We start from the raw sequence: 27,064 nt of genomic DNA, 5'->3' as shown, positions 1-27,064 counted from the left end.
TTTCTCTCTCCTTCAGCTAAAAGTAACTCTTCAGGAACTTCGTCCATACTCAGGTGTTTACGTTTCTTTAGTTTCTTTATAGCAATTTCTATTTGTGTTTAGTTAGGCTCTCTTCAACGAACATTATTTATCAGCAAATTGTCAAAGAAATCTTTCCGCCTACATATATTAAAGAAGAATAGTTGCAAGAATTGCTTATTAGCGAGACTCCTGGCAACGGTGTTGTGTGTTCGTTGTCAATGGGATTCGCATGCGCGCAAGAATCCGCCTTCGGTCGCTTGTTGTTCCCGGTCGAATCGTATCCTCCAAACCGTGCTCAGAAAGAAGCTGCCAGGAGTGGCTGTCACACTGGACAGAGCCTCCGCCACATCCAGCATACAGACATAAACAAAACAAGGTAAGTGACCACTATACATTATAAACATCATTCATACCCAACACAAATACCCATTCACTCCAATATTTACTAGTATTAGCTATTATGAATTGAATAAGGTATATTTAGGTAATTGTCTTGATATTGTTAGTTAAAATTTTAAGTTGGTATCCTTAGGGTATAAATAAATATCGCAATATATACCAGATTTATCTGTAAAGTGTTGTAAGTTGCCTGTAACGAATTTATCTGCTGCACATGCAACCATCTGAATATAGAAACATTTCTAAGCAATAAGAATGACACTCACAGTAATGGGAAACAGATTTTTTTTTTTTTTTTTAATGCGAATAGTTCCACATGCTAAAATTATTGTTTAATGTATCTACTGAAGTTTCTTACATCTATATATAAGTAAACGCATTTATATTGTGTAGTGGGACAAATACAATCTTTATAAAACCACGTTAATTCAGAAGTGAACTTCTTTACAAAATGTTTCATATTAATAATTATTTCTGAATAATTATATTTTTCGGGGGAAGGGGGGCGCAGTGGCTTAATGATAGAGCATTCACCTCTGGTGCATGGAATCCTTGGTTCGATCCCAGCTCACACCAAGTGAGGTTTATGGTGGACAAACACGTGTGTGTGGCTTTTCTCGGGATTCTCCTGTTTCCTCCTACTTTCTTAATTCCACTATTTCATTCATTTCTCATCATCAATGTCTCCTTTTGTCTAGCCGGCATAATCGTGGGACGTAAAACTTAAAGATTTCATTTCATTTCAATTATATTTTTTCCAATAAAACTGTAGTTTGTTTTACCAATGGGGCTTCCTTCAAGATACGCCACTGATTCTGAGTAATTAGAATCTGATTTAACAACTAAAATTTTTTTTCTGTCTTGATTAGAATATATTGTAATATATTTATTTTTAAATGTGTAAACACTTTCATTTGTATTTACAAAATTCCATCCCTTTAGCCTCGGTTCTTCTGTTTATTTCTGAAGGCAAGGAAAAAGAAAAATAAACGCGCCAGCGAAAATTGCAGGAGAAACTTGCCAACTTTTCATTAAGTTGTACCACATTTTCTTCTCTTCTCTTCTTTTTGTCTTTTTTTTAAATGGCGTCAACAAAGAAAATAATGTAGAAAATATTAGAATAATTAATCAATGTTTTAATATTGTTTTCTTTCCATTTTGGAAGAATTATTATTATTTTTTGGAAAAATCTCGTAAGAAATTGTTTAAAAAATCAAATTTGAAGTAAACAATCTGTAGATTGATTGTCATTGTCTTATACATGTGTTAAACATGTCTACTCACTTCTTGCAACTTTTTCCTAACTCACCTCTGACTCAGTGGCTAGCGAATGTGTCTTTTGAGCACAAGGTCTTGGGTTCGATTTCCTGTGGGAGAGCATCGAATGCACTATAATGCAAAGTGGTTCAAGTTCCAGCTTATACTGTAGGCCTTCTCCTAAGTAGCCTCGGTGCTGATAAATGACGTAAATGCGAGAATCGTCTGCTCTTAAGAGGAGGAAGATCAGGCTAACTGTAATATCTTGACACACACACAAAAAGGAACTGTTATACACTTGAATATGTCGTTCATACTAACTAAATTTACCGAAACGAAGCCTCAAAGGACTTAAGTGATCAGCCTGTAATTTTATGGATAATTATTATCCGTAAATATTCACAACCTATATATCAATATTCGAATACTATTATGATATGTAATTCTATCTCAAAATATTTATGCATTGGAGCTTCCACTACGTGCAAGGTGAAAATTAACTTGTTTGTGTGCGTGACGAAGAGATAGCGAATAGAACTTGCGGGACCAAATCTTTTATAAACCCAGTTAGTTGTGTACACGAACTCAGTTTGGAAATTCGCGTCGCATTATTCATCATGTACTTTTTTTTTTACTTCTTTTATGTCTTGTATGTTTTAAATAAATAAGCGTTACTTTCAACTTTATGGTTACTGATTGTCACATTTGGAAGTTAATGTACACAGCTTGTCATTAAAAATGCAACACTAAGATGGACACGAGACAGCAGCGTCCAGAAGGAGATCTGGTGGTACAAGTACCAAATTATTAAACTTACAATTCTGTGCGACGCATGACAACATGGCAGTAACGAAGAAGGACTGGCGATGGTCATTAGGCTGTGGATCCATTATGGGTTTTCAGAACAGTTGCAACACGACCAGGCATCGAGAAAATGAACCCTTGGATGTCCTCTTATGGGGTATGACAAGCCATCAGCCTTCAACACGTTGTTAAAGCTTACCCGACAGATATGGCGATGCAAAATGCAGGCATCGCCAAACCTATTACGACACTAGCACCAGATACGGATGTGACCATCATTGTGATGCAGACAGAAGCATAGTTCGTCTAAAAAGAGGTCATGGTATTCATTTTTCCATGAGCAATGTTCGTGACGCCATTGTAATCTGCCATACCTATGCTGTGGTATTCTCATACCCATTCTGTGAGATTATGGAAATCCATTGTATCTTGAATATCATACATAGGCTATATTTGTAACATATACGTATGTACGTTGGCATTTATCTCGGGACTGAGAAAAGAACAATCCCGTTAAAAACGGGGCGTCTGATCACCCTAATATAGCGACACTGACTAGGTTGACTGTGTACAATTAGGAATTGAAAGTTATACACAGACTTATATATTTGTGTATTATAAATAGGATAATAACAGTCGCCTTTAGCTTTGGTACAAAAAACATCGAAGAGAGAAACAGTTGTACTATAAATATTTTCAGTAATCACTGATAAGTAAGCAGTCATTGTATAGTTTTTAAATTACACAAAACAGCGATTTACGAAGAATATGGTTTATATTAAATTAATTACCTACAGATTGATCGTTTTTATTAATGATCGGTTCAACTGTTATCATTTTAGTATGAGAGAGAGAGAGAGAGAGAGCATAAGTCAAACTTTCTAAGGCACCTCTGTGATCTAAAGTGGATTTAATAATGTCTAAAACGCTGCTACCACGTGACATGTGACAGTGGTCTGACATACTGGCAACGTATGAAACGGATGGAATTGCGCACACAATTCTTACGGAATCCGGATATATTTGATTTATCCAGCTATATGTGTATAACTTTTTTTATCTATGTATGTGCACTGACTGAAGGCGAAAATATCATATTTTAATTCTCTCTTTTTTCACTCCTTCAGGTAGAGTTTCCTAAATTCGTGCAAGAGAATGCGAAATTCATCATGTACTAAATTTCCCTTCTTTTTTAACGATAAAAAAACTTCCCTTTCTTCCTCTTTCCCGAAAGGAATTTATACCCCAACCTTCGGAGTGAAGTTTAAGCATTCCTACAAACTGTGTTTCTACAAATCACCGTACGCCATATTTCTTGCTTTTCTGTGCAAGGTTCAGAGAAAATATGTAATAGTATTTAAATTTCTCCTTCTTCAACTCTTTCGGAGTGGACACCTCCGGTGCTTGGGGTTCCTAGTTCGATCCCAGCTCGCGCCGTGTGGACTTTGTGGTGGACAAACACTGTGCTCGTGGGTTTTCTCGGGGTTCTCCCGTTTCCTCCCACTTTCTTCATTCCACCATTTCATTCATTTCTCAGAATCACCGTCCCCTTTAGCCTGACCGGCATAATTGTGGGACGATATATATATATATATGCATTAGCTATGTATCATAAAGCCCCCTCCCCTATCTCAATTTTGCCCCTTTATGTCCACCGTTTCAGGAAAAGTTTCACTTCCTATCCAGCATCATCAATATTGAATATCTGCTTCTTCTTCCATGTCTTCGGAGCTGAATTTCTATAATCTATACTAATGAATGTGATATTCGTTTATTGCATATATTGAGAAGTCTTCTATGTTAAGTTTTGGTGTCCATATGTCCATCGATTCAGAAAAATATCCCTCTCGTTTCCCCTACTATACTGATTCATGTAAATAAATTACGTATTTGTAACCTATGAGAACCTTATCAATATATGAAGTGAAACATCCCAGTTTAAACGTCTTATGATGATGCCCTTTAGGCTAAGAGAAACGATGATCAAGGCAAGCGAATGATGATAGAATAAATTGTGAAATGAAAATGTTGAAGGAAACGGGAGTACTACGAGAAAAACCACGGACATAATGTTGTCCACCTCAAACTCACTTGACCGGCGATCGAACCAGGGACCCCAAGCACCAGAGGTAAGCGCTTTACCACTAAGCCCCCCAGTTTTATCAAGAAGCTTTCGTGTCTTTACGCTCAGCAATTAAAATGGTGCTTATAGTAATAGCGAAATGTGTTATGTAATCAATCACACATTTCGTTCCATCTTTAACGCTATTAATTAATTCCACCAAGTCAAAGTGTAATTGTAGGCTACATATAACCATTCTCGGATTTGAGTTAATACGTTGGTTTCATTGATGTTGGTAAAAAAGTAGTTCCTGAGCCGTTCACATTCAAATACATTTATTGTCACGTCTCATATAATCTCAATGTTGGAAAGGGACATTAAATTTAAAACCAACTGACCATATATCCAGCCTGAAATACGCGACAATTAATTGGAAAGGTTCAGAAACATTCTCCCGTTCGTTTTTTTTTTTTTTTTTTTTTTTTTTTTTTTGTAAACTTAAGTGTACTGTACAAACACTTAGGGTGCTTTAAATTCTTATAATAAAAGAGTTTAACGGGTATTTTCTAATAATACTATCCATGGTTTTGGATTGCATATTGTAACAAAAGCAACACTGACCGAAGCTTCAACACACACAGTGTATTTTAAACAGTGGCGCAAATCTGTCTTCAACATTGGATGGACTAAATCTAGAATATTGCTTCCACAACTGATTATTTATTTAAATGCATTTAAATATAAATAAATATTTATATGTAAATCAAGATCATTAACATATAGGCAAATTAGCAAAGAATTAGATATGCAAATAATATGTAAATATAAATTTGTATGTATTATATTCTTACTCGTTTAGCTCATTTTAACTCGTTTTGAAATCATTGTCTGATTAGACTGGAAAGCGAAAGCTATGAGAAATGTAAGCAGTCATGTGGAATATTTTTAGTGTTGCTCACGAGGTGAGACACTGTTCGCATCTCGCCTCGTCTCGATTAACAAGACGAAAATGGATTTTTATAACAAGACAGCCTTAAATGTCGTGAGCACTATAGCACGGCCAACAAGAGATGGTCTCTGGTGTTTCTTATCATATGCGATGGGACATTGCAGCCCCTACTTTGATACCAGTGTTACTAACCACGATTACTCTGTCTTATACCAATAATTAAATTGCCAATACAGTTGCACCGATAAAAACCTTGACACGCGAGTAGTGCAATGTCAGTGCGAGCTATCAGAGACGTTCTCTTACTGGACGCACTATAACATAGGTATATACTGTAGTTCTCACCACCACCAAGGCTGAGACCTGCAAGGTGAAAGTTTAGAGCCGAAGCAGAAGCCCAACCCGTGTAGGGATGTCAACTGGCTTAGCTCGGTTCAACTGAGCGAACAGCTTGAGCCGGCTTGGTTGAGATGAGGCACCGACTCAGCTCAGGTGAGCCATCGTCTCGAGCCGGCTCGGTTGGGGTGAGCCATCAACTCAGTTTAGGATAGGATAGGATTTTAGATTTCTGGGCTTTCGGCATCTAAGGCCATTTAGCCCTTCACGTTCTTGAGGGATGACGTCCGTCGGCGAGCACACAATCCGGGGAAAGGGAAGGAAGAAAGGATTGGAGAAGGAAGGAAGCGGCCGGGGACCTATAAGTTAGGTACCACCCTGGCATTTGCCTGGTGTGAATGAGGAAAACCCACGAAAAACGTCATTCAGGGTGGCTGGCCTGAAAAATCGTTTTACACTTTTTCGACCGAGTGGCCCCACCGGGAATCGAACCGAAGGCGAGAGCGTTAGCGATTACGCTACGCGGGGCCACATCAGCTCAGTTTGTTTCGGCTCGTGTCGCTTTGGGTAGGTGAGCTGTTGGCTCGACTCGATAGGGAATGAGATGTGAGCCGAGCCGTTGAAAACCCTAAATTCGGACCAAGCAGTTTTGAACATGTGTGGCCGGCGCCCTCTAACTTTTAACGATTTTTGGTTCGAACTCGGATACTTGCTCCTCTGGAACTCAAACTCGAACCTCGTGAACGATGTCCTTGCCTCCTAGACTTCATGACTACCGAGGTCAGCAGTCAACTAATTTTTAGTATTCAGATACAAACCACCTATCTTTCATGTTTATACACGGTATTGTTGTTATAATAATAATAATAATAATAATAATAATAATAATAATAATAATAATAATAATAATAATAATGTTATAGTAGTAGTAGTAGTATCATTGATCATAATTATGTTGTCTATGTAGGATACTTAAAGCAGGTACTTGGAACTACACACAATATTTGGCTCGATTTGGCTCGACTCGATTCGAAACTCGAGCAGTGTTTCTTTCAGAAGAAATGTTCCGGGGGGGCACACTTAGTAGTACGGGGGGTACTGCTTGCACTATTCTATTTATTATTATATTATAGACGTATTACTTTGGTCTCCTCCGGGGGGCACTCTCAGAAAACACTCACCCCCAAAAAACATGTCTGGAAGAAACATTGAACTCGAGTCAAATTCGAGTCGAGTTGGATGAAATTTTTAGAGCCGAGTTCTCGAGTCGAGCTCAAAGATGTCTATTTCGAGTCGAGTCGAGTTTCAATGAAAACTCGCTCGAACTCGCTCGTGCCCATCCCTACTGTGTAGTATTGAACGGGTATTATCGTGCTCCCGAAAAGACGATAAGTAATTGTAAAATACTTCCACCTAAAAAAAAAAAAAAAATGATAGAACTAGATTGTTTTTATAAAAGAAAAAGTATAGATGGAGTATAAGATCAAATATTTATGCTACATCAATTATGTTCCTGTTAAACAAGTATATTTTTATTGAAAAATGGACAAATATATGTTGAGTTAAAAAGTTTGTGAGGGGATCTGGATCGGTGGTCAACTTTACCGTGGGTGCACCCCTATATATGAGAAATATTTTAAAATTTACATGTTTCAGAAGCGTAAATCTATAGCTTCAACGACTGGATTGTGGGTAAAAGAAAAAATGCAAATGAGAACTGTGAGGGGAGATGATTGAGTCCTCAATCTTCCCTTGAGCAACACTTAGTGAAAAAGTGTGCCATTACCTGCTGGTAGTAAGTTAGAACTAGGGTTTTCAGTTACAAAATCCCTCCCTGCTGGATTAGTAGCTCTCTCTCTCTCTTGTATGTGACGGTTTTCCTTGTGGGAGTACCGGGTTCCTACTGGATCCCTTACCTCCTATCTGTGCTGTAGAAGCATGTGAATTAGTTGCATTGTATGTAATGTCTAAGGGCGACTGTCGCACCTTGATGACGTAGTTGTTGTTTTGCCTGAAGGAGTAACAAGATAGGCTAGTTTAAGAGCTTCAGAGTTGGTGATTGGTTGTCAGCTTGTCTTATCGGTGGTGTCTGGAGTGGCCCTTATAAGGGTGTGGTCCTGTATATCGGTTGTGGAACGGTTAGTCTTGAATTTCATCTAAGATTTCGCAGAAGATGATAAGTTTGCTGAATTTATCAGGAGCTGTCTTGAGTTGCTGATAACGTCTTTGGATGGCTGGAAGAAGTCTGTGAAGTTGCAGTTCGCGTATTACTTGTAGGAGATCGTGATAATTAACTGCAGGTTCTGGAGTAGGAGTTGGTATTGGAATTGGCTGCTTCTTTGATCGTGCACTAGTTGTATCAGCATAGGAAGGTTGTGGCTTCTTCTTGAGTGCAGGGTCCGGTAAAGAATCTGGTGAAAGAGGGGGAAAATCTTGAGGTGTGGGTAACTTCTCCTGGGTGGATCTTCGTGATAATATACGATGAATCGTTGGGCATTTTGAATAATTTCCTGGATGATTACCTCCGCAATTTGGACATTTCACTGCTTCATCTTGAAGTTTGCGCGTACATTCATAAGTGGGATGGCCTCCTGCACATTTAACACATCGGGGATTTGCAAAACATGAAGATTGTGTATGCCCAAGCCGCTGACAGCGATAACACTGTACATAGGGTCTTCCTTTGAACGGTTCAATCTTGATTCTGTAGAACTCAAGATATTCAAGGTTAAAGATACTTTTTATATTAGGCGTCCTTATTAAAGTGACTAGGAAGAGGGGAAAGAGTGCCCCACCTCGTCCTTTCATCTGTTGTACAGAAATCGATGGGTAACCGCGATTTTCTAAGTCCTGTTTGATATTTTTCACTGAAGTGTCGATAGGTAACTGTCTAATGACTACTTTCAATGTCTTTTCCTTTTTGACGGAGTCAAGTGCATATTGCAGTTGGTACTCTTTGCAGAACTCTATCAAAGATAGATAATCATCCTGATTGTTGCATTGTAATTTAATTCGATCTGGATAGACAGCACAGGAGGGGATCTCTTTACACACCGAGCTGGCCCCATGAGTCAACTTGTAGCACTTGTCTTTAGGGTAGTCGTAAATGGTTAATGCTTTAATAGTTCTTTGAATATTAGCAGTGGAGTTAGGTGCTGTGTTGTCTGACCTACTGATATTGTTGGAACTATCCTGGGAGGAAATTTCCATAGTCTCTATACTTGATGCCTCAGGGGGGTCAGCGGTTGCAAGTGGAGTATAACTATTATGGGTTGAAACTGTGGTAGTCGTCACTGGTCTTGATTTGATAGTACGCTTCGGTTTCTTGAAGATCCTTTCTTCGTGATGAGGGTTGAGGTGAGCCTGAGAAGGGCCAGTGTCGGCAGTAGTAGGATTCTGTAAGATTGAAGTAAGAAGATTTACATCTAGGTCTTGTCCAGTTAGCTTCTTGAAGTCAAAAGTAATCTTAAACAGAGCACTGTGAATATCAGTAAGATGTTGATAGGCGTCCTGCGGGAGGGCTGTTTGATGAGAGCCGCATGGGCCAGGGAGTAGTCGAAGAGAACGGCATCGCTCACAGTCTTGGAATGGAATAGTACCTGAGACGATCTTGTCTACTTCAAGAAGAAATGCTTTATTCTTCCTGATTATATCCTGATATTGGTCTTGTAAGTCTTCACTAGTCTTTGCTTTGTCCGACATTGGAGCACAGTTAACGCAGGTCTGTCTCCGTCAAACTCAGCTCTTGTTATGGATTAGTAGCTATCGCGCGCGTAGGGTTACATGCACAGGACCGACACTGCGTAGGGCCGACACGGCCTAGGATCGAAACGGCATAGGACCGAAACGGCGTACGACCGAAACGGCATAGGATCGACATGGCACAGGACCGAAACAGGTTTCTAAGCTGAATTGTCGGTCGTATACCGTGTCGGTCCTGTGGAGCATCCCCCGCGCGTATTTATTGTACGCGGTTCTGGATTTGATTTCCAATAAAAGAACTTTTGAAACTTTTGAAGGCATTACAGTGGTGTGGATTCCACTCTAAACTGTAGCTCAACGTCTCATGTAACCTTGATAGTGAAAGAGACGCCAAACTCCAAGCAACTAATCGGTTACAAATATTCACATATAAATAAATAATACCTGTACATGACTTGACTCGCTTTGGTTTGTTTTGTTGTATTTTATTAAGGTGGATCACCACCCGGAAGTCAGTATAATCATTAGTTCATTGCCTTAACCAATGCGTAACGAAATGGCAGATATTATAAGTATTACACTATAAAATAGAGTTATGCGTCAGCTACAACATAAGATACTATTTCCTGTGCTTATGTATCCTGTTACCTAAAAAAGTAACATATAAGAGGAAAACTTGATGAGTTTTAAATGAGTACGCAAAATGGCGCTTGCTGTTTGATTTTTGCTACTCCTGTGCTCAGTTTTATGATTTTTTTACTTACAAGCATAAACTATTTTACAAGTAGTTATCTCATTACGGAATATGGATATAATATGGCTGTTTTTCGTGTTATGTTTTACATTTTATCCAAATATTATTCTATGTTTATGGAAATAGTTTTAGCGACTGAATCTGATGCTTGCGCAGGACGCAATAATGCTTCGTTGCCAAACTTGCATGTGTACTGTTGCAGTCACAATAGTAGGGCAATTCCTTGTTAGAGTTTAAAGTCCAGGGGCAGAACCTGTGAATTGTGACACAATTATTATAATTAATAAAAGTGGAAAATGGGTAAACGGAAGGAATCATATAAAAAAAGAAGAATCCAACTCAAAGTAAATGCTCGAAGAGCCAAAGGAAGCGAAGAGAAAGGGAGAATAATTTGAAGCAACAGCTAAGCGCTTTTCAATTTTTAACTGTTTGTTGCCATGTAACTATTATACATACAAGTAATACAAAGATAGTTTATTTTGACGATTATTTTGAACGTTAAATATGAAAGTTAAATATGTATAATATGTGTTCTTTATTTATTTATTTATTTATTTTTTGCTGATACTTAATTTGCTTATGTAAAATATTATATCTTCTTGAAAATAATTTTTATATATGTTTTTGAACTTTCATATGTACACGAATAGTTGTCTGAACCCGTTAGTGGAAAATACTAATTAATTTCACTTACTAGGGAAGGTCGTGGGGTGTTACTCTGACTTCATTTTGATACTATGCTCAGTCGACTCCTTTTTACATATGAAACAATTAGGCAACCGGGGAAATCCTCAATCGCAAGCGTGTTCGAATTATGAGCGTTAAAAGTTCAAAATTGAATAGATTTCAAAAGAAAAGTTTGAAGTAACCATTTTTTGAGATACACGCTTCATTGTTCGTATTGGAGTGTTTTCTTGGGTGCTCGACAGAATGGTGAGGTTAAAACGTACGCATTTTGCAAGATAAGGGTACTTATTGCGGGAGGGTTGAAGGGTAATGGCGACTTACAACTTGCAAACTGCATCCTATTTGACACACCGAATCAATAGGCTAATAAAATTTATTTGCCACCAACTGTATTGTCATTCAAATGTCACTTTCCTGTGTGGCCAACTCAACATTGAACAATGACATTTGTCTCCGAAACACTTTTGTTTGAACGAGATTCCCAGCCCAGCTGGCCTCTGTGCATTGTGGAAAAAATGGAATATTTCAGTTTAACATCCGATGATTATACCCTTTAGACTAAGGAAGACGATGATTAAGGCAATTAAATGATGATGGAAGAATTGATGGAATGAGAAGAAGGGAAGAAACGGAAGTACCCCAAGAAAACCCATAGACTTGATGGTATCTATTGTGGAAGACGGTGTTTCAATATTTCATCGCTAGCCATTTTTTTTTTAATTTTTCAACGGATTATAATGGCGATTGTTTGAAAATAGTGGCCAAACTTCAGGCAATATTTTACGGCATTCCGCGAGAAATGTGACCAAAAAACAAGCAATCGGCAAGCGATGATGTATGCAAACAGCGGTTTTCTCGAGAATAAAAGCCATCTGGTTCACAGCTTTGAGTGCACATTCCCGCTAACCATTTGTCTTTCTTCTTTAAATTTTTCGGTCTATTTTGTCGTTGAATATCTTAGAGTTTGACTCTGGAGTTTGACCAATATTTTTCCCTAATCGACATTCCAATTCGCTGAAAACTAAGCACATGGCTAGCGATGATGTATTAGAACATAGTATTCTGCGATGCATAAGCATAGGCAGTCAAGGTTTGGACAACCGTTCAGGTTAGTTCCGCGGCAGGCCTCTCAGGCGCTGCGCGAGCTGTTTGGATCGCCATTTCCACACGATTAACTACAAATAAAATACCGGTGGTATAAACTAATATTCGTATTTACTGTCAATGCCAGCCTGTAGTGGACAATTTATTTAATTTAACTTCATTTTAGCAATAACCTGATTTTTGGTTTCCACATGATATTATATTGTAGTGCTTCCCAATGCAAAATTTTTGCTGAACAGCTGATTCGGACAAAACAACACATTGGTGACAGAACCTTTTGTGAAAATATTGGTCTCACTTCTAGCTACAGAAGGGGAAGAACACTACAATATAGATAATCACAAGTTTAATTATGAATACCACGACGTTCTTCATTGAATTTTGCGCGCCTGGCAAAGCGTTTCCAAGACAAATGTTATTATCCAATTTGAGCGTGGCTATATAGGAAATTGATATTTGAATGACAATACACCCGAATAGGGGTATCAAATACATTTTATTAGCCTATTGGCCCAGTATGCCAAATGGGAGGCAATTTGCAAGATGTAAGCCGCCATTACCGTTCACCCCCTTCCAAATAATTGCCCTTACCTTGCAAAATGCGTACGTTTTGATCTTATTACTGTGGTGGACACCCACGAAAACCACCTGATACCAAAACTGAAGCGTTTATCTCAAGAAATTGTACTTCAAACTTTCTGCAAAATCTGTTCAATATTGAAATTTTAACGCTCATAATTGGAACACGTTTGTGATCGAGGATTTCTCCGGTTGCCTAATTGTTTCATATGTAAAAAGGTGTCGACTGAGCATAATATCAATACGAAGTCAGCGTAACACCCCGCGACTTTCCCTAGTTAGTATTTTTAAAAAATCATAAAACCGTAAAGCTTGATTATTTTTTTCCCCTATAGTGAAAAGAAAGTATGTATAGCTTCAGTTCAGTGCTATTCGTAAAATACAGAAACCAATCACAATTTGTTGCTATAGCAATACTCAAACAAGCCTTTTCCTATTATTGAATTTTTGTCTTTTGAAAATAACGCAAGTAGTGTATGTCACATAATAAACATAACAAGGTCAAATCAGTTTTTTGCAACCTCTTTGCAGTAAGTTCAAGTCACGAACCACCTATTTAAGCGTCATAATGAACCGTCTGGATGTGACATTTACAACTAATGTACTTTTACCTTGTATTTCTGACCTTACAACGAGGATTAATTACTTATTAAATATTCGAAGTAAAATTAAATTAATGCCATAGGACAGAAAATAATTTAGAGGGCGCTCAAGTATCGTGGATTAAATTTAAGTTTAGTGTCCCGTGCAGCAGCGAGTTTATAAGAGACGAACCTACAGTTTAACATGGGATCCAAACCACATGAGCTCCCGCCGGGAATCGAACCCGGGTCTCACACACCACAGGCGCGTATGGTATCTACATAACCACAAGGGAACTCCTTTCTAGGAGAGAACATTACATGACATGACATTCTTGTAAAATATACGTACTTAATAATAAACTAGACTGCGACGAACTGCTTTCAAAATTTCAAATAGAAATTTTATTGTGTTCAAATAGAACTTCTTTTATTGTGTAAAAGCAAGGACGAATATGATGAGTAAGTGAGACTATTGATGAAGGCTGAGCGTGTCGCTATTTCCTTCCATCAATAGTCTCGAGTCAGCAGAGAGAAGAAATAAATCATGCATCAACTGACAAACATCTCAAGTTATCTTATGACAGGGGGACGGGAAAAGGATTTGACTTTCTTTTTTACTTTATTTATTCAGGATGTATCTGAAGAGGGTGTACAGTCTTCTCAAGCTCATCTTGGTTGCAGCAATCAGAATAAAACCATTAAAATTTTACTGGATTATTGGTGCTATCCCAGCTTACGGATACATCAATTTGTAAAATTTACAGAAGGAGTAACTAATGTATCCAGAGGAATATATAAATAACTTAAATATACGGATCTTACCCCTGACATCTCTAATAATTTTAGAAAACATAGTCCAAAGTGTACGCTTTTAAGCACATAATAGTCCATAAAGAGGCCATGATGGACTGAATTTGAATGTGACTATAGTGTGTTAAGTCATGATTCATAACGATAAAACGATCATCGAATAACATGAGGAACACAGTGTGTTCCAGCTATCCTCGCTTATGTGCATACCCACCGTTGCTGATGCGCCAGATCCATTCGGACGCATCCCCGCTCGGGTCCTCCAGCTTCCCCTTGCACTGATTCGATTACATAGAATTTCTGCTATTTCTGGTTTACCACTTTCGTTATACGGTACCTAATACAGTTTCCAGGGAAATGTTTCCAGCGATTGTACACATACAATATGGGGTTCTATATATCTGTGTTAGGAACAGCATACCGGAAATAATTGAACGAAAGTGACCAATTCCAGTACCGACCATTTTCTTTCGTCAAGTCGAGTTGATATATATGTTGCATGTGCACAGTTGTTGGAACTAGCCCACCCCCGAAAACTGTATTATACCCAATTAATGCAAGAAACGATCAGACTAGGGTGGGAAATCCTGCGGAATGGGAAGGAATTTCCCATATTCAACATTTTCGGGAAAATTGTAAAATCACCCATTATATTAATTTACTGGGGTGTGAATAAAGTGACATTATAAAGTGAATCAGAATAAAACCTATTAAACCGACACAAACTTTCCTAAATTAACCATTACTCCCAAGGGTACCATCTGCTATTTTTCATTATTATCACCTCTTCATATTTTTCTGTAGTATGTCACAATTTAGTATAGCTTATATTAGTGGTATTCCTTCCACAAGCTTAATAATTATGGGTATTCAAATATATAAATTCTCCACGTTTATTTATTTATTTATTTATTTTATTTATTTATTTTTTATTTTTTATTTATTTTTTTTTTACAATCCGCTTTCTTCCTCTCTCTCTCTCTCTCTCTCATAGACACGCACATACACTTCGACTGTGACGATTTCGCCCCCTAAAACAGACCATGTACCAACATTGAATAGGAGCACGGTGGAACTAGTAGTGTTCCCTTACGAAAAAAAAAAGTTAAACTAGTAATTACAAATATAAGATTTCACTACTACCACTACACTACGAGACAATATTTCGGTCAGACCCGGTAGCTCCTTAAAAATCTTAGTGTAAGAATTTTCCTCTTGGTAAGCTCTAATAATAACATTTGTGTAAAAGCATGTTAGTTGTAAAGCAGATTAGAAAAAAATGTTAAACGTAAAGAATAGAGATGTTAATTAAAAGCGATTTTAATCTATAGTGCACAGAAGACCAAACGTTCCGGTGCAACAAGTATTATTCTGGAAGAGTATTTCATTACGACAAGAACAAATCATATTTGTTCAGTACTTACACTCAAGTTACAGCTGATTAAATTGACTGAATATGTCATATATCATGCTGATTCATATGATTCACAACGGTAAATACGAACCCAATGAGATATGAAAACTACAGAATTATTTCTCTGACGTTGTGTGATCGTCTCCTTTAGCTTAAAGAGCATAACTGTGGGACGTTATAACTTTTTAAAAAAAATCATGTTGTATGGAGCAAAATTATAATTTAAATTCCCCAACAGAAAGCTGTATAGAACAAATGTGGGAACTCTGAAGGAGCGGTTTGAGTTTAGAAAGGGAAAGGGAGCTATTGGCTTATTAAGAACTATTTAGTGATAGGTTTATAGAAAAAGGGAAGAAGGTGTATGTTGTATTTATTGAATTGGAAAAGACTTTCGTTCAGGTGAAATGGGAATTGTTGATGGGTTCTAAAGAAAGGGAGGTTGAAATGGAAGTATCGAAGACTAATTAAGAAACGTATGTAAGAACCAAGAAGTAAGCGTTAAAATAGAAGAAAATACAAAGAGTGCAATTGAAAGGGAGTTTGGCAAAGAAGTTATCTCTCGTAAACACGTGTATAGATAATCTATGTAGAAGAGATACTGAAAAGGGCAATTGTAAGTAATGTACACTCATGTCTAAAATGATTGTCGCACATCTATAACTGTCTTCTTGTAAGAATATAATTTGATAATGATTTTGAAGGGTACTTTTAGTACTGATACTATGTGTATAATCGATAAATGTATATTTGTGATAAATTTCATAGGAAAAGAATTATAAATACGAAAATTAGAGTGAGTAAAACAAAATATTGTTAAATGGACAAGAAAATTTTTATTTTCGTTTTACTGTTCTTATTTACTGCTCTTTTGACATGAAATTTGCTACATACATGTTTTTGCCGATTATACACATACTAACATTATAAGAAATACTGGGCGAATTCGTTATTAAATTATATTCCTACAACAACATATTTATAACATGCAACAATAATTTTGGAGGTGAGTGTACCTTTGTGTTTTTATAGGAGCTAGAAGGATTGGGTGAATATGGTTTGCAGACGATATGTCATTTGTTGCAGAATCTGAAAAGAAAATTAATAAGATGTTAGAAAACTTGACAAAAAGCTGCAAATAATATGAGATGAAAGTAAACGTTAAAAAGACAAAATTAGTGGTAAGGAGAAAGAAGAATCAATATCAAATACGGAGAAAGAAGTAGGAGGAGAGAAAGTGTAACAAGTGACTAGTTTTCAGTACCTCGGAACAGTTATTAGCGAGGACATTATATGCAAATATAAAACAGAAAATAAATATAAGAATGACGAGATAATCTTTTAGGAAGAAGACATTTTGTGAGTTCTTGAATAAGGAGTTGAGAAAAAGACTCATAAAATGCTTCGTGTGGAGTATTGTACTGTATAGGGCAGAAGGATGAACACTACAGAAAAGTGATTAGAAATGTACGTGTAGAGAAGACTAGAGATATTTAGTCGAGTTGAATGGAAAACAAATGAGAAGGTGTTAGAAGTAGGGGAGGAAAAATAGACGTAATTGAAAAGAGGAAGAGAAGTTGGTTGGAACATTGACTGATACTGAGAAGGTATTGTATCGTTAAGGTATGGTGAAGTAAGAAACAGAGAGGATGCAATAGAAGTTGGACACAGTTGATGGACAGTATTAAAACAGAAAATGGGTACGTGAGGACAAAGAGGTTAGCTGCAGATTGTGGTGCATGGATAATTCTCAGTTTCCGGCAAGTGATCTGCCAATAATGACATAATATCTATGATGATAATGAACATTGCATCGTTGAACCATCAACTCAATAATGAAAAATTTGTAAAAATTCCTAGTTGATATTTCATAAGCTCATTTCTCTCATGTAGACCTATAGTTGTTCAGTCTTGTACTAATAACACTGGCATTTCACCTCTCTTTTAGAAGCCCTGCATGAAATTAATCACATGAACCTGTATCTTCTTTGGTCAAAACATTAAGTAATTTAAAGAGAAGTTGTTGGCCAACTTGTCTTGAACAAGACTGTACGTTTCTCATTATGATTTTCTCGTGATATCTAGCGGATAATAGAATTATAAACAGTGAAATGCTAAGTTAATTAACAGCTTGAATTATGGACGACTCCGAACATACATATTTCCACCAGTCAGCAAGCAAAGAAATTGACTTCTTCCAATATGCAAAAGCGATTCACTACGTACAGTTTGAGAACCTCTGTTGTAACCTCATTTATTTATTTGTTCGTAGTTAGCAGTTTCTCTTATCAGTTAGTCATGTTCTATACGCTCAGTGCCGGATTTAGGTTTGATGGGGCCCCAAGCTTTTCAAGATGAGGCCCTATTACAAGCGGAGCTGGGAAACAGCTCGATTACATGCGGGACTGGGTTACCAGGGCCCCATCCCATCACAAGCGAGGCTGAGAAACATGCTCCAATTACCAAGCCAAAGCTGGAAAACAGAGACCCCATTCATAACAAACTAGTACATAATACAAAACACCATTGTTGTATGTGCGTTTTATCGTTTGCTTTTTCATTATTTTGAAATTACATTACAGCTAGTTTTTTCTTAATTTTTTGCCTCCTCCCTCCAAGGAGTGAGGTCCTAAACTATACCTTGTTTAGCTTATACGTAAATCCGTCACTGTAATATGCTCTTGTGTTGGGTTTGTATTCTGAATTCGTGAGCACTATACCGGGATTGGATTTTTTAAACACTAATATACTGTTTAATTTAATGTAATTTTAAGATATTAATTTTCATTTGTTATTTTATTTTTCAGAGATTACTACTGATATGGAAACAAGAATCTATGTAGTGAAAATGAACAACGAATTCAGCCTTCTGTTATGAACAAAAATCTCCTTTGTTGGCATGCAAGTGTTTTATTTTTGATAAAGTAAAAAGTGTCTTTTTTGATACGGTAAGTGTACTAGGAACAAAAACTGTGAAGTTAGTATTTCAAAGCAATGACAATTAACGTAGAATGACCACATTAGTACCCTGTACTAATAGCGTACTTCGACTGGTGATCTCAGCCATCTTGCTTATAGCTTTGTGCACCATCTATGTTGTTCTTCGGGACCTTCAAGCTGTAGCCAATCGACGTTCTACTGGTGCTGCAGCAGGGAAACGAACTAGTGACTCGCCTGATGAGTCCAATCATCACCAAAGCCTCATGGACATGATTACGAATATCACAAGGACAGTGATAGCGATGGAGACTGAAGCCAAAAGGTTAGAAAACAAAATTCGAAAATTACGAAGTAGGACTCGTTTGTTATTACGACGTCAACATCATTTCCCAGTGTGGTCAGGATTTCACGAGTGTGTTTATTACCAGTGTCGACATCTACAGGTGCAAACACGAACTACACCAGAACTTAATAATTTTTCCTCCTCATCGTCGTTAGAAAATAAAACTACTCCTTCTTCCTCATCGCCAACGATGCAGTCACATAAAAGTACAACGAACACTTCTTAAAACGCAGAAACTCATTTACATGCTCATTTTGAAAAACAAACAAACTCGATAACGCTATTTATAATAGTTGGCGAAATTTATCTTGACCCAATTCCCGCCAAAGCACTTAGTTTGTATATAAAGCATGTCTGCTAGACCACAGTGTCCAGAACATCCAATCAGCTTGTGAGTCTTTTAACATATAGTGACGTCAATTTACAGCAGCCAACCAATCAAATTATGCTATTGTCGTTTGATGGAAAGTTTCCATGTTTCGTTGTCATGTATGTACTAGTGGTTTCAAATAATGGTCTCAAGTATCAGACAATGCGCATAATTTGTCAGAATTCCGTATGTAACTTTCTCACTGCCAAACCCTGTCGTTGGTGATACTAATAGTGTAAAAATCAGAATGTAATTTTCCGAGAACTAACAACGATAAACAAAACGCTTAATCGACTGCCAATATGTGCATTATCGAACATATAATATCATACAGTAGTAGCTTACTCAGTGAACAGCGCCTCGGTTACTTCAAACATAACCTTACACAATATAGTATCTAATATGGCACTTAACATTTTACCAATTTATAATCCAAAGCTCTTCTAGCTGATTCCGTAATCGTAATCCCAAATCAACAAAACTCTCATCTCATAGCCAATATTTATGATGGTATTTAAGGTTAACTAAGCCATTCATTCACTCGGTAGCTAGTTATTCTGTACTTCAACCATATTTAAAATCCCATCAGTTAGAAGAGACAGGATTTGAAACCTAATGAGAATACATTTATAGTGCTGTATTTCCATTAGTGAGGAAATTTATCTTGTTTATATTGGTAAAACTAGAAACTAAATTTTTAAATTATCTCTTCTCTCCGAAATATTTTTTTTCATCACTCATATTATTCTAAGAAAAAAAAACTTACTATTTTTCTAGTTTGTATTTTATATCATACGACTTGTAAATTGTGTCAAACGGGGTCAGATCTTGGTTTGCAAATAGGAGAAATATGGGTAATAATTTGGCACCAATCACCACAATTTCTGCTTTTTAAAATCAAAGTTTGCCACCAAAGAGCGAAGTTCACTAATTGACATTTTCACTTAAATCTCAGTTTATTTTAGGTGCCTAACAGTAATCAATCCATGCACCACTCGATAACCAACAAATTCCAAGGGTACAATATTTATGTATACTACAGCCCTTCCGGCTGGCATAGTGGTTACTGCGTGTGTGTTCAGTTCTTGGTGGGACCAGGTGCGCATCCAGAACTTTTGTTGGGAGAAATCCAAGCTTTAGGGAGGGAGGACCAATACCACAAGCCACTATATCTATGTAGTATTGAACAGGTATTATCCTGCATCCGAAAAGATAAAAAATATTTGTAAAATTCTTACATCTATATTTTCCAAAAAAAAAAAAAAAAAAAAAAGATAGAACTAGACTGTTCTTTTTAATAGGAGAAGGAGTATAGATGAAGTGTAAGATCGAATTATCATGCTATATCAATCATTTCCCTGTTAAACAAATATTGTTTTATTGGGAAAGTGTACGAATGTATTCGAGTTAGGAAGTTTTGGGCGGTCCGGACGCGGTGGACTACCTCCGTGAGTGCGCCACTGGAAGGGACAGCATTGAATTTTGAACGTATTACTGTGATTCACATTCCACCGTAAACTGTAGGTTCTGGGCTCAAATAGCCTCGATGCTGAAAAGTGACGCTAAACTTTGATAAATAAATCAACTACCGTATGGCTTTGCAAATTTATTTTAATGTACATGGGTTACTTAAATTAAAATGAATTATAAATTAAAAGTTATACACTTAACTAAATAAAGATACCTTTCTCACTTTCGAAATGTTGACGCGGAAATTCACCTTCCTCACTAGTAATGACATGACAACACCATATTACATGCATATCAATCTCTTTAAAGTGGTCAAATTAAATCTCGCTAACTATAAGCGAAGGTCTCTCTAGATTCTCTTTTTATATATTTCTCGCAGTACACGATATGTTACTTCCATACTTTTATTTTTCATCTATTTTAAAACTATATAATTGTGGTCCAAACTAAAGTGACTAATTAGTAGTAGATTGGTGTGATTGAAATGTCCTTTCACATCTCTTATCTGAAACGGCCAGAAGAACGAAAAATGCAATATAATAGTTAGTTACTGCAGTCTTAGAATAGTTAGTCACTGCACACGCTTAGTCAATTCTATGTTAAAAGAAGTTTGCAGTTTGCAATACGAAGTAATCAACCGTACGTTGCACCTTCGGCTCATCCCTACGAAGAAGTGATCGAAATACCGCAGGAGGGAATAGTCGGTGGGTGAGTGAGAATCTCAAATCGCAACTGTACAGTATTTACACCATCCTTTCAGCGAAATGTGGGAATTCATTGTAATCTAACATGAAACCATGTCTATTGACCATTGCTTAATGTTTCCGGATAAGTTTGCATTACATTTAGTGGATTTCAACGCTGTAACGATTTGCAGTGATTGTTTCACCAGGAATGAGAAAGGAATGATGGATTACACCTATCATAAACCATAATACTAGCAATAACATCTGCTAGTGGAGGAGCGGTTTTGGAAATCGCCATGGATGTTGATCACGATCCAACCACTGTTCTGATCATTTACGATTGTCTTAGTATATCCACTTTTAATCAGACGTGGCACTGGGCTGCAGAAAACTTTCCCGGTTACTGTGTACACTCAGAGTACTGCACACCTTCAGACTGCGTTCCAAATTGGTGGGTATTAACTCATGTGCAGGTCATGGGTGCAACTTTTCCAACTTACTGACCGTGTGGAGCTGTCGAGTGACACTGCTATTGCATATGTCTAACTAGTCTGCAGCTGCATGAATACCTTTCCGGAAGTCCACTTTCAAGCGGTTGTTCAAAACATGTTATTGGTCGCCCGCGAGACTCTTTCTTCGGTGTTGTCACTGACTCTATATTTCACAAAACAACGGCAGCTGTTACGTTCATTTACCACTCCTGACTCAAATACGCTGCTAATATTTCTTCCGTCCAGATGTGGAGAACGTTCCAGTTTGAACTTCTGGAGGTGAATCACTCTCAACTGTATATCCTCTATGGTGCATTTTCACGCCGTGTTCAACAACAAACTGGCTTCTGACTAACTGGGCACCTCAAGTGATTTCTTATCATATAGGAAATTTGTGAGGTCGTATGTGTAATTTTGGTCCATCCGTTGCTAGCGTTAGAGAGGGTAATTTCCTGCCCGTTATAAAATCTGGATATTTCAATCGCACCAACGCAATATATTAATTGGGCAATATTTGCAATAAATAGGTATAAAAATATTGATAAAAGATTACTGGAATGAATAATTTATCAAGGTTTAACATTAATGTACTGATATCTTTACTCTAAAACAAGTCACAAATTCAATGTTCCAGGTAATTTAAGATTTTTCTCAAGATTTTACAAGAAGAAAATCAATCGATAAGTTTCTGTTAATTGTGAAAACCTCATCGGCATTACGTACTATCTCGTTTCCTGAATTCAAGGTCAAGGGACCAAAAGCAAAGTAAATTCTTTTTGCAGTGTGTACAACAAGAATTCTTGCATTTTGTTTAAAAAATATAGAAGTCATAGACCGATATGAAAGATGGTTAGTGACTTTGAAGTCTGTAATGTGATCATGTATTATATGATGTACGAGTGACCAATAAGTGCTAACCCAATTTTTGATGTTATCTTTTGTTATGAAGCGCCGAATCTGTAGAGATCTCCAGATAAAGGTTTCTCAAAACTTTGCATCAATGTTTCCATGTGTATATATATAAAAAAGCAAAACATTTCGATGTTTTAATGTGGGTACATAAATAATGTTACCATTCAAAATACCTCATTTTTACAATATAATTTACTAGAACTTTCAAAACATTCTTCACTATTTTTTTTCTTTTTTTCGAAAATCAAAACCTAAAACGATCAATTGAGGCGTTCCGGCTAGTGAGGGGGAACTTAACAAAGACTTGTTTCCTGAAAATGCAGTCTGATTGATCAAATTAATTGTTCACTTATTTTGAAACTGTATTTTCTGAGAAAAGGAGAAACGACTTCCGCAAACTAACTACACATATAGGCACGAGAACTGGCTGGCACATAGCAGTTTGAAATTATTTCTCGAACACCTTAACTGTAACTTTTCGAGCTCCACGTAACTTTTGTTGGTTTCGCTCAATTATATATATTGGCCTCAATTATATATATTGGCCAATTATATTGGCCTCAATTATATCAATGTTTTGGGAGAAAACGAACTAAGTGTCATCCTCATAATTTTTAAGAAAACTGATTGTGAATATAAAGTTTGATGTAGCCAATACTAACGTAATTATCAGCTAAAGTAAAATTATCTCCCTTTCATGGGGAGATGCTGATATTTTATGAACATTTCGTTTCTGAAATAGCGCCCTAATCCATATCAGAAATCATCCATTGCATTTATCTGGATAGATTTTTTATTTTTATTTTGACGCTTAGTTCGTTTCTGCACTAAACGGTTCAGTTAATGATTGTTCACAATATCTTCAAATAATCATAATGATTTCCAAAAGATTTTAGATTTGAGAGATCCACATCAAATGCGTTTAACTTCAGATCCTTGAAGTGCAACAAATGACTCAGTAGTTTTATCTTATTTTATTAGGTTGTAGAGAAAAACTTTTAAAATTGTTCCTCCTGCAATTTAATTGCTTCCTTAACACTGTTGAATACATTTGCAAACTTTTTTTTTAATGCATTGATTTACATATGGAATTATTTTTCTGTTTTCTTGGAAATGGACTGAAATTTGAAAGGTTTCTTTTTCAAGTCCAAATTAATTTGCAAGTAAGGAGTATTACTGTATAAAGACTGGCGAAAGAAATAAGGGCAATCAAACCATTACAATTTCCTCGTATAAATCAATAAATCGTTGTAATGATTTTAAAAAATAATAATAAGGGCTACAACATTTCAACGCCCCCTTGACTAACCATGTATATACAGGATGTATCAAAAGTCCGGAGCCATAGGCCAACTCCTTTATGAGTAAGGATACGAAAATAAATGGAATGTCCAGAAAGTACTAGACGTCTTGGACTATTGCGGCAGTGGACGGGGCTAGAGTCGCCATGTTGGTGGCAGAACGTTGCCACACTCAGTACATATCCAGCTGTGGTAAGGTGAGGACTGTAACACTCTTATTGTGCTTCCTGTGACGTGTTACAATGTGCAATAGAAAATTCCGCCTCTTGTGAGGAGCGTTCTGTGATTAGGTTTTTGTTGGCAAAGAAACCGCAAGTCAATTGAAATCCATCGCTAACTGTCTGAAGTGTAAGGATATGGAATAATGAGTGAAGTTCGAGTGAGGCAATGGTGCATTGAGTTTAAAAATGGCCGTTCCAATGTTCATGATGAGGACTGCAGTGGTAGACCTACCCTCCCTTGTGTCTGATCACCCACTATACAGCCCGAATTTGGCGCCGAGCGACTACCATCTCTTCCCAGCGATGAAGACATGGATCGCTACGCAACGCTTTGATACTGACGCTGAACTGTATGCCGGTGTAAGCCATTGGTTGAAATCGCAGACGGTAGATTTCTACCGCGACAGTATTGAAAACCTTGTGCCGTGGTATGATAAGGGCCTTAATATTTACATGGCGATTATGTGGAAAAATAACTTAAGGATGTACCTTTCAAATGATATAATATACGGTTTGTTCATTCTGTTACTTTTTTATTTTTATTTCAAAACGTCTGTTACTTTCGTATGTAAAGAGGATAGCTGTTGGAAATAGAATACGTGGTTTTCAATCTAAAATGGTGGAATTTTAACAATCGCAGCAGCCGTTTGGACTCCACACTGATAAGGCATCAGAAAGAATAGCGTTTCCAGTTCAACGGGCTGTTCGAATGGAAAATGATGACACACAAAATTCACATGGTGAAAATACATATTGTTGTATAACAGAACATAGAACACTTCCAATCCGTTTTCCAACAATGCTGTATTATTGGTATGATGAGTGTTCAAGGGAACAGCATGCTGAATTAGCAATACGTTGCTTTTTCTCTTAACATCGGGCATCTTGATTAAGAAATGCCGTTATGAAGAAGAATGACAATTATTTTTACATCATTACAATGTGTAAATGTCCCAATATAAGAATGCCAAGTTTGTTCTACATAACGTGTCTTATGATTTGGTTGTTAAGACTGTTATTACAAGGAACATTGTGATGCGGATTTTGAGCTATTGGAGTGATAGCAGCGTTGAGTTGATTTTGAGTTTAACTAACGTTCCTTTTAACAGCGAGGCTATATGAAGCGGGACCTACTGATTAACGTGGAATCCGAAGCACATAAGCTCCCGCCGGGTCTCCCACGCCAAGGGCACATACGCTAACCACTTAACCATGAAGGAGCTCGAGTGACAGTAGCGTACTTCTGTTCAACATGAGAATGAGAATGTCGTGACACCTAATAAGGAACGACGCCTCAATATGGTTATCACTTTTTTCATGCACTTAAACGGAATTGATGTGAAACGCAACAGATTTCAACGAGATGAGACTACCTCCCACGAGACGATCGTCTTGCTGCGTGAAAAATTCCCCAAGCAAATTTTCCTTTGAAGTGATGACCAGAACTATCCAGCTGGGTCATGTGACCTTACTGCTTGCTATTACTTCCTGTTGGGTCTTTTGAAATCTCGAAAGTTCTACACAAACTAATTCCGAACAGAACGAGAACTCAAGGAGGAAATTGAACATGTTATCAGTTGCATCAATGTACAAGTATCTGCAAAAGTAATTATAAATTTAATCGAGCGAGTGAAGTCTAACAGAGCACGTCGTGGACGACATATGCCGGATGTCATGTTTCATTCTTAAAACGGAAAATTTATTTGTTGTAATGATGTAAAACTATATATATGCATATTACTTATGCATATATATATTATTATGCATATTATGCACAATACTTTATTATGCATATTAAATCCGTCGCTGTTATTGGAACACCCAATAGTATTTGAGAAAAACCACACACATTTGATTTTCAGTGCAAGACAACATTGTAGTTGCGAATTCATTCCCTTAGCATTCATTGACTCAACCACTAAACCAAATTTGTTCTTCTTCTAAATCTATAAATAATTCAAGAAATGCATTATTCTCTCTGAAAGCTCATGTGCTTCTCATCCCACGTTAAGGTGGATCACCACCCGGAAATCAGTATATATTTTAGCTCGTACCCTTAACTACTGCGCAATGAAACGTTATATATTATAAACATTATACTACAAGATACATGTTATGTTTCAGCTACAACACAAGATATTGGTTCATTTGGTTGTGTATTGTAATATCGAAAAAGGTAAAAAAAAAAAGAAAGAAAGAAAGAAAGGAAGGAAAGAAAGAAAAAGAAAGAAAGAAAGAAAGAAAAAAAAAGAAAAAAATATTTGATTCGTTTTACAATGACCATACAAGATGGCACTTACTGTTAGATCTTACTAGAAGTGCTCAGTTTTATGAAATGTTTATTTGTATGTGTAAAGTATTTTAAAGTAACGATCTAATTATGAAACAGATATATTGTTTAACCGTTTTTCGTGTTATGTTTCACATTTTATTTGAAAATTATTCTATATTTAAGGAAATAGATTTTGAGAAGGAACTTGCGCAGAACGCCATAATGCGTCGTTGCCAAATTTGTACGTTTACTGTGGTAATCACAATAAGAAAATTCCTGGATTCTAGCGTTGCAGTTCGAGAAGTGGAACTTAGCTGTGAATTGCGGTAAGGATCGAGAACTAATATCTCCAGTACGTATCCAAGCATAATTCTATGATTACTTCCTTTATTATCTGGCATCAGTAAACACTTGACACTATCTGGCAACGCCGCACTATTCAAGCAGTGTTTAACATAGCACCGAGAACATCTAGTGATCCACCTTAAGTTGTAGGTCTACGATTCATATAGCCTCGCTGCTGAAAGGAACGCTCAACTCAAATCAAATTAAAAAAAAAAAAATGTATTGAAATGAACAAATATCTGCGTTAAGGTCAA

At 36.9% G+C, this 27,064-nt stretch overlaps 1 protein-coding gene across 1 annotated transcript; it reads left to right on the top strand.

The window, feature by feature from the left end:
- The first annotated feature begins 286 nt into the window (after nucleotides 1-286).
- On the top strand, nucleotides 287-25,018 carry LOC145680576 (uncharacterized). Its single transcript, XM_081751221.1, has 2 exons — nucleotides 287-397; nucleotides 18,267-25,018. The coding sequence occupies exon 2, from the start codon at nucleotides 18,471-18,473 to the stop codon at nucleotides 18,966-18,968; it is 498 nt and encodes a 165-aa protein (XP_081607347.1). The 5' UTR covers nucleotides 287-397; nucleotides 18,267-18,470; the 3' UTR covers nucleotides 18,969-25,018.
- Nucleotides 25,019-27,064: the final 2,046 nt, after the last annotated feature.

The sequence above is a fragment of the Thermobia domestica genome, chromosome 3 (genome assembly GCF_964235325.1).
Source record: "Thermobia domestica chromosome 3, izTheDome1.hap1.1, whole genome shotgun sequence".
In the NCBI taxonomy this organism is placed as follows: domain Eukaryota; kingdom Metazoa; phylum Arthropoda; class Insecta; order Zygentoma; family Lepismatidae; genus Thermobia; species Thermobia domestica.
This window is presented reverse-complemented; position numbering and strand designations above follow the sequence as displayed.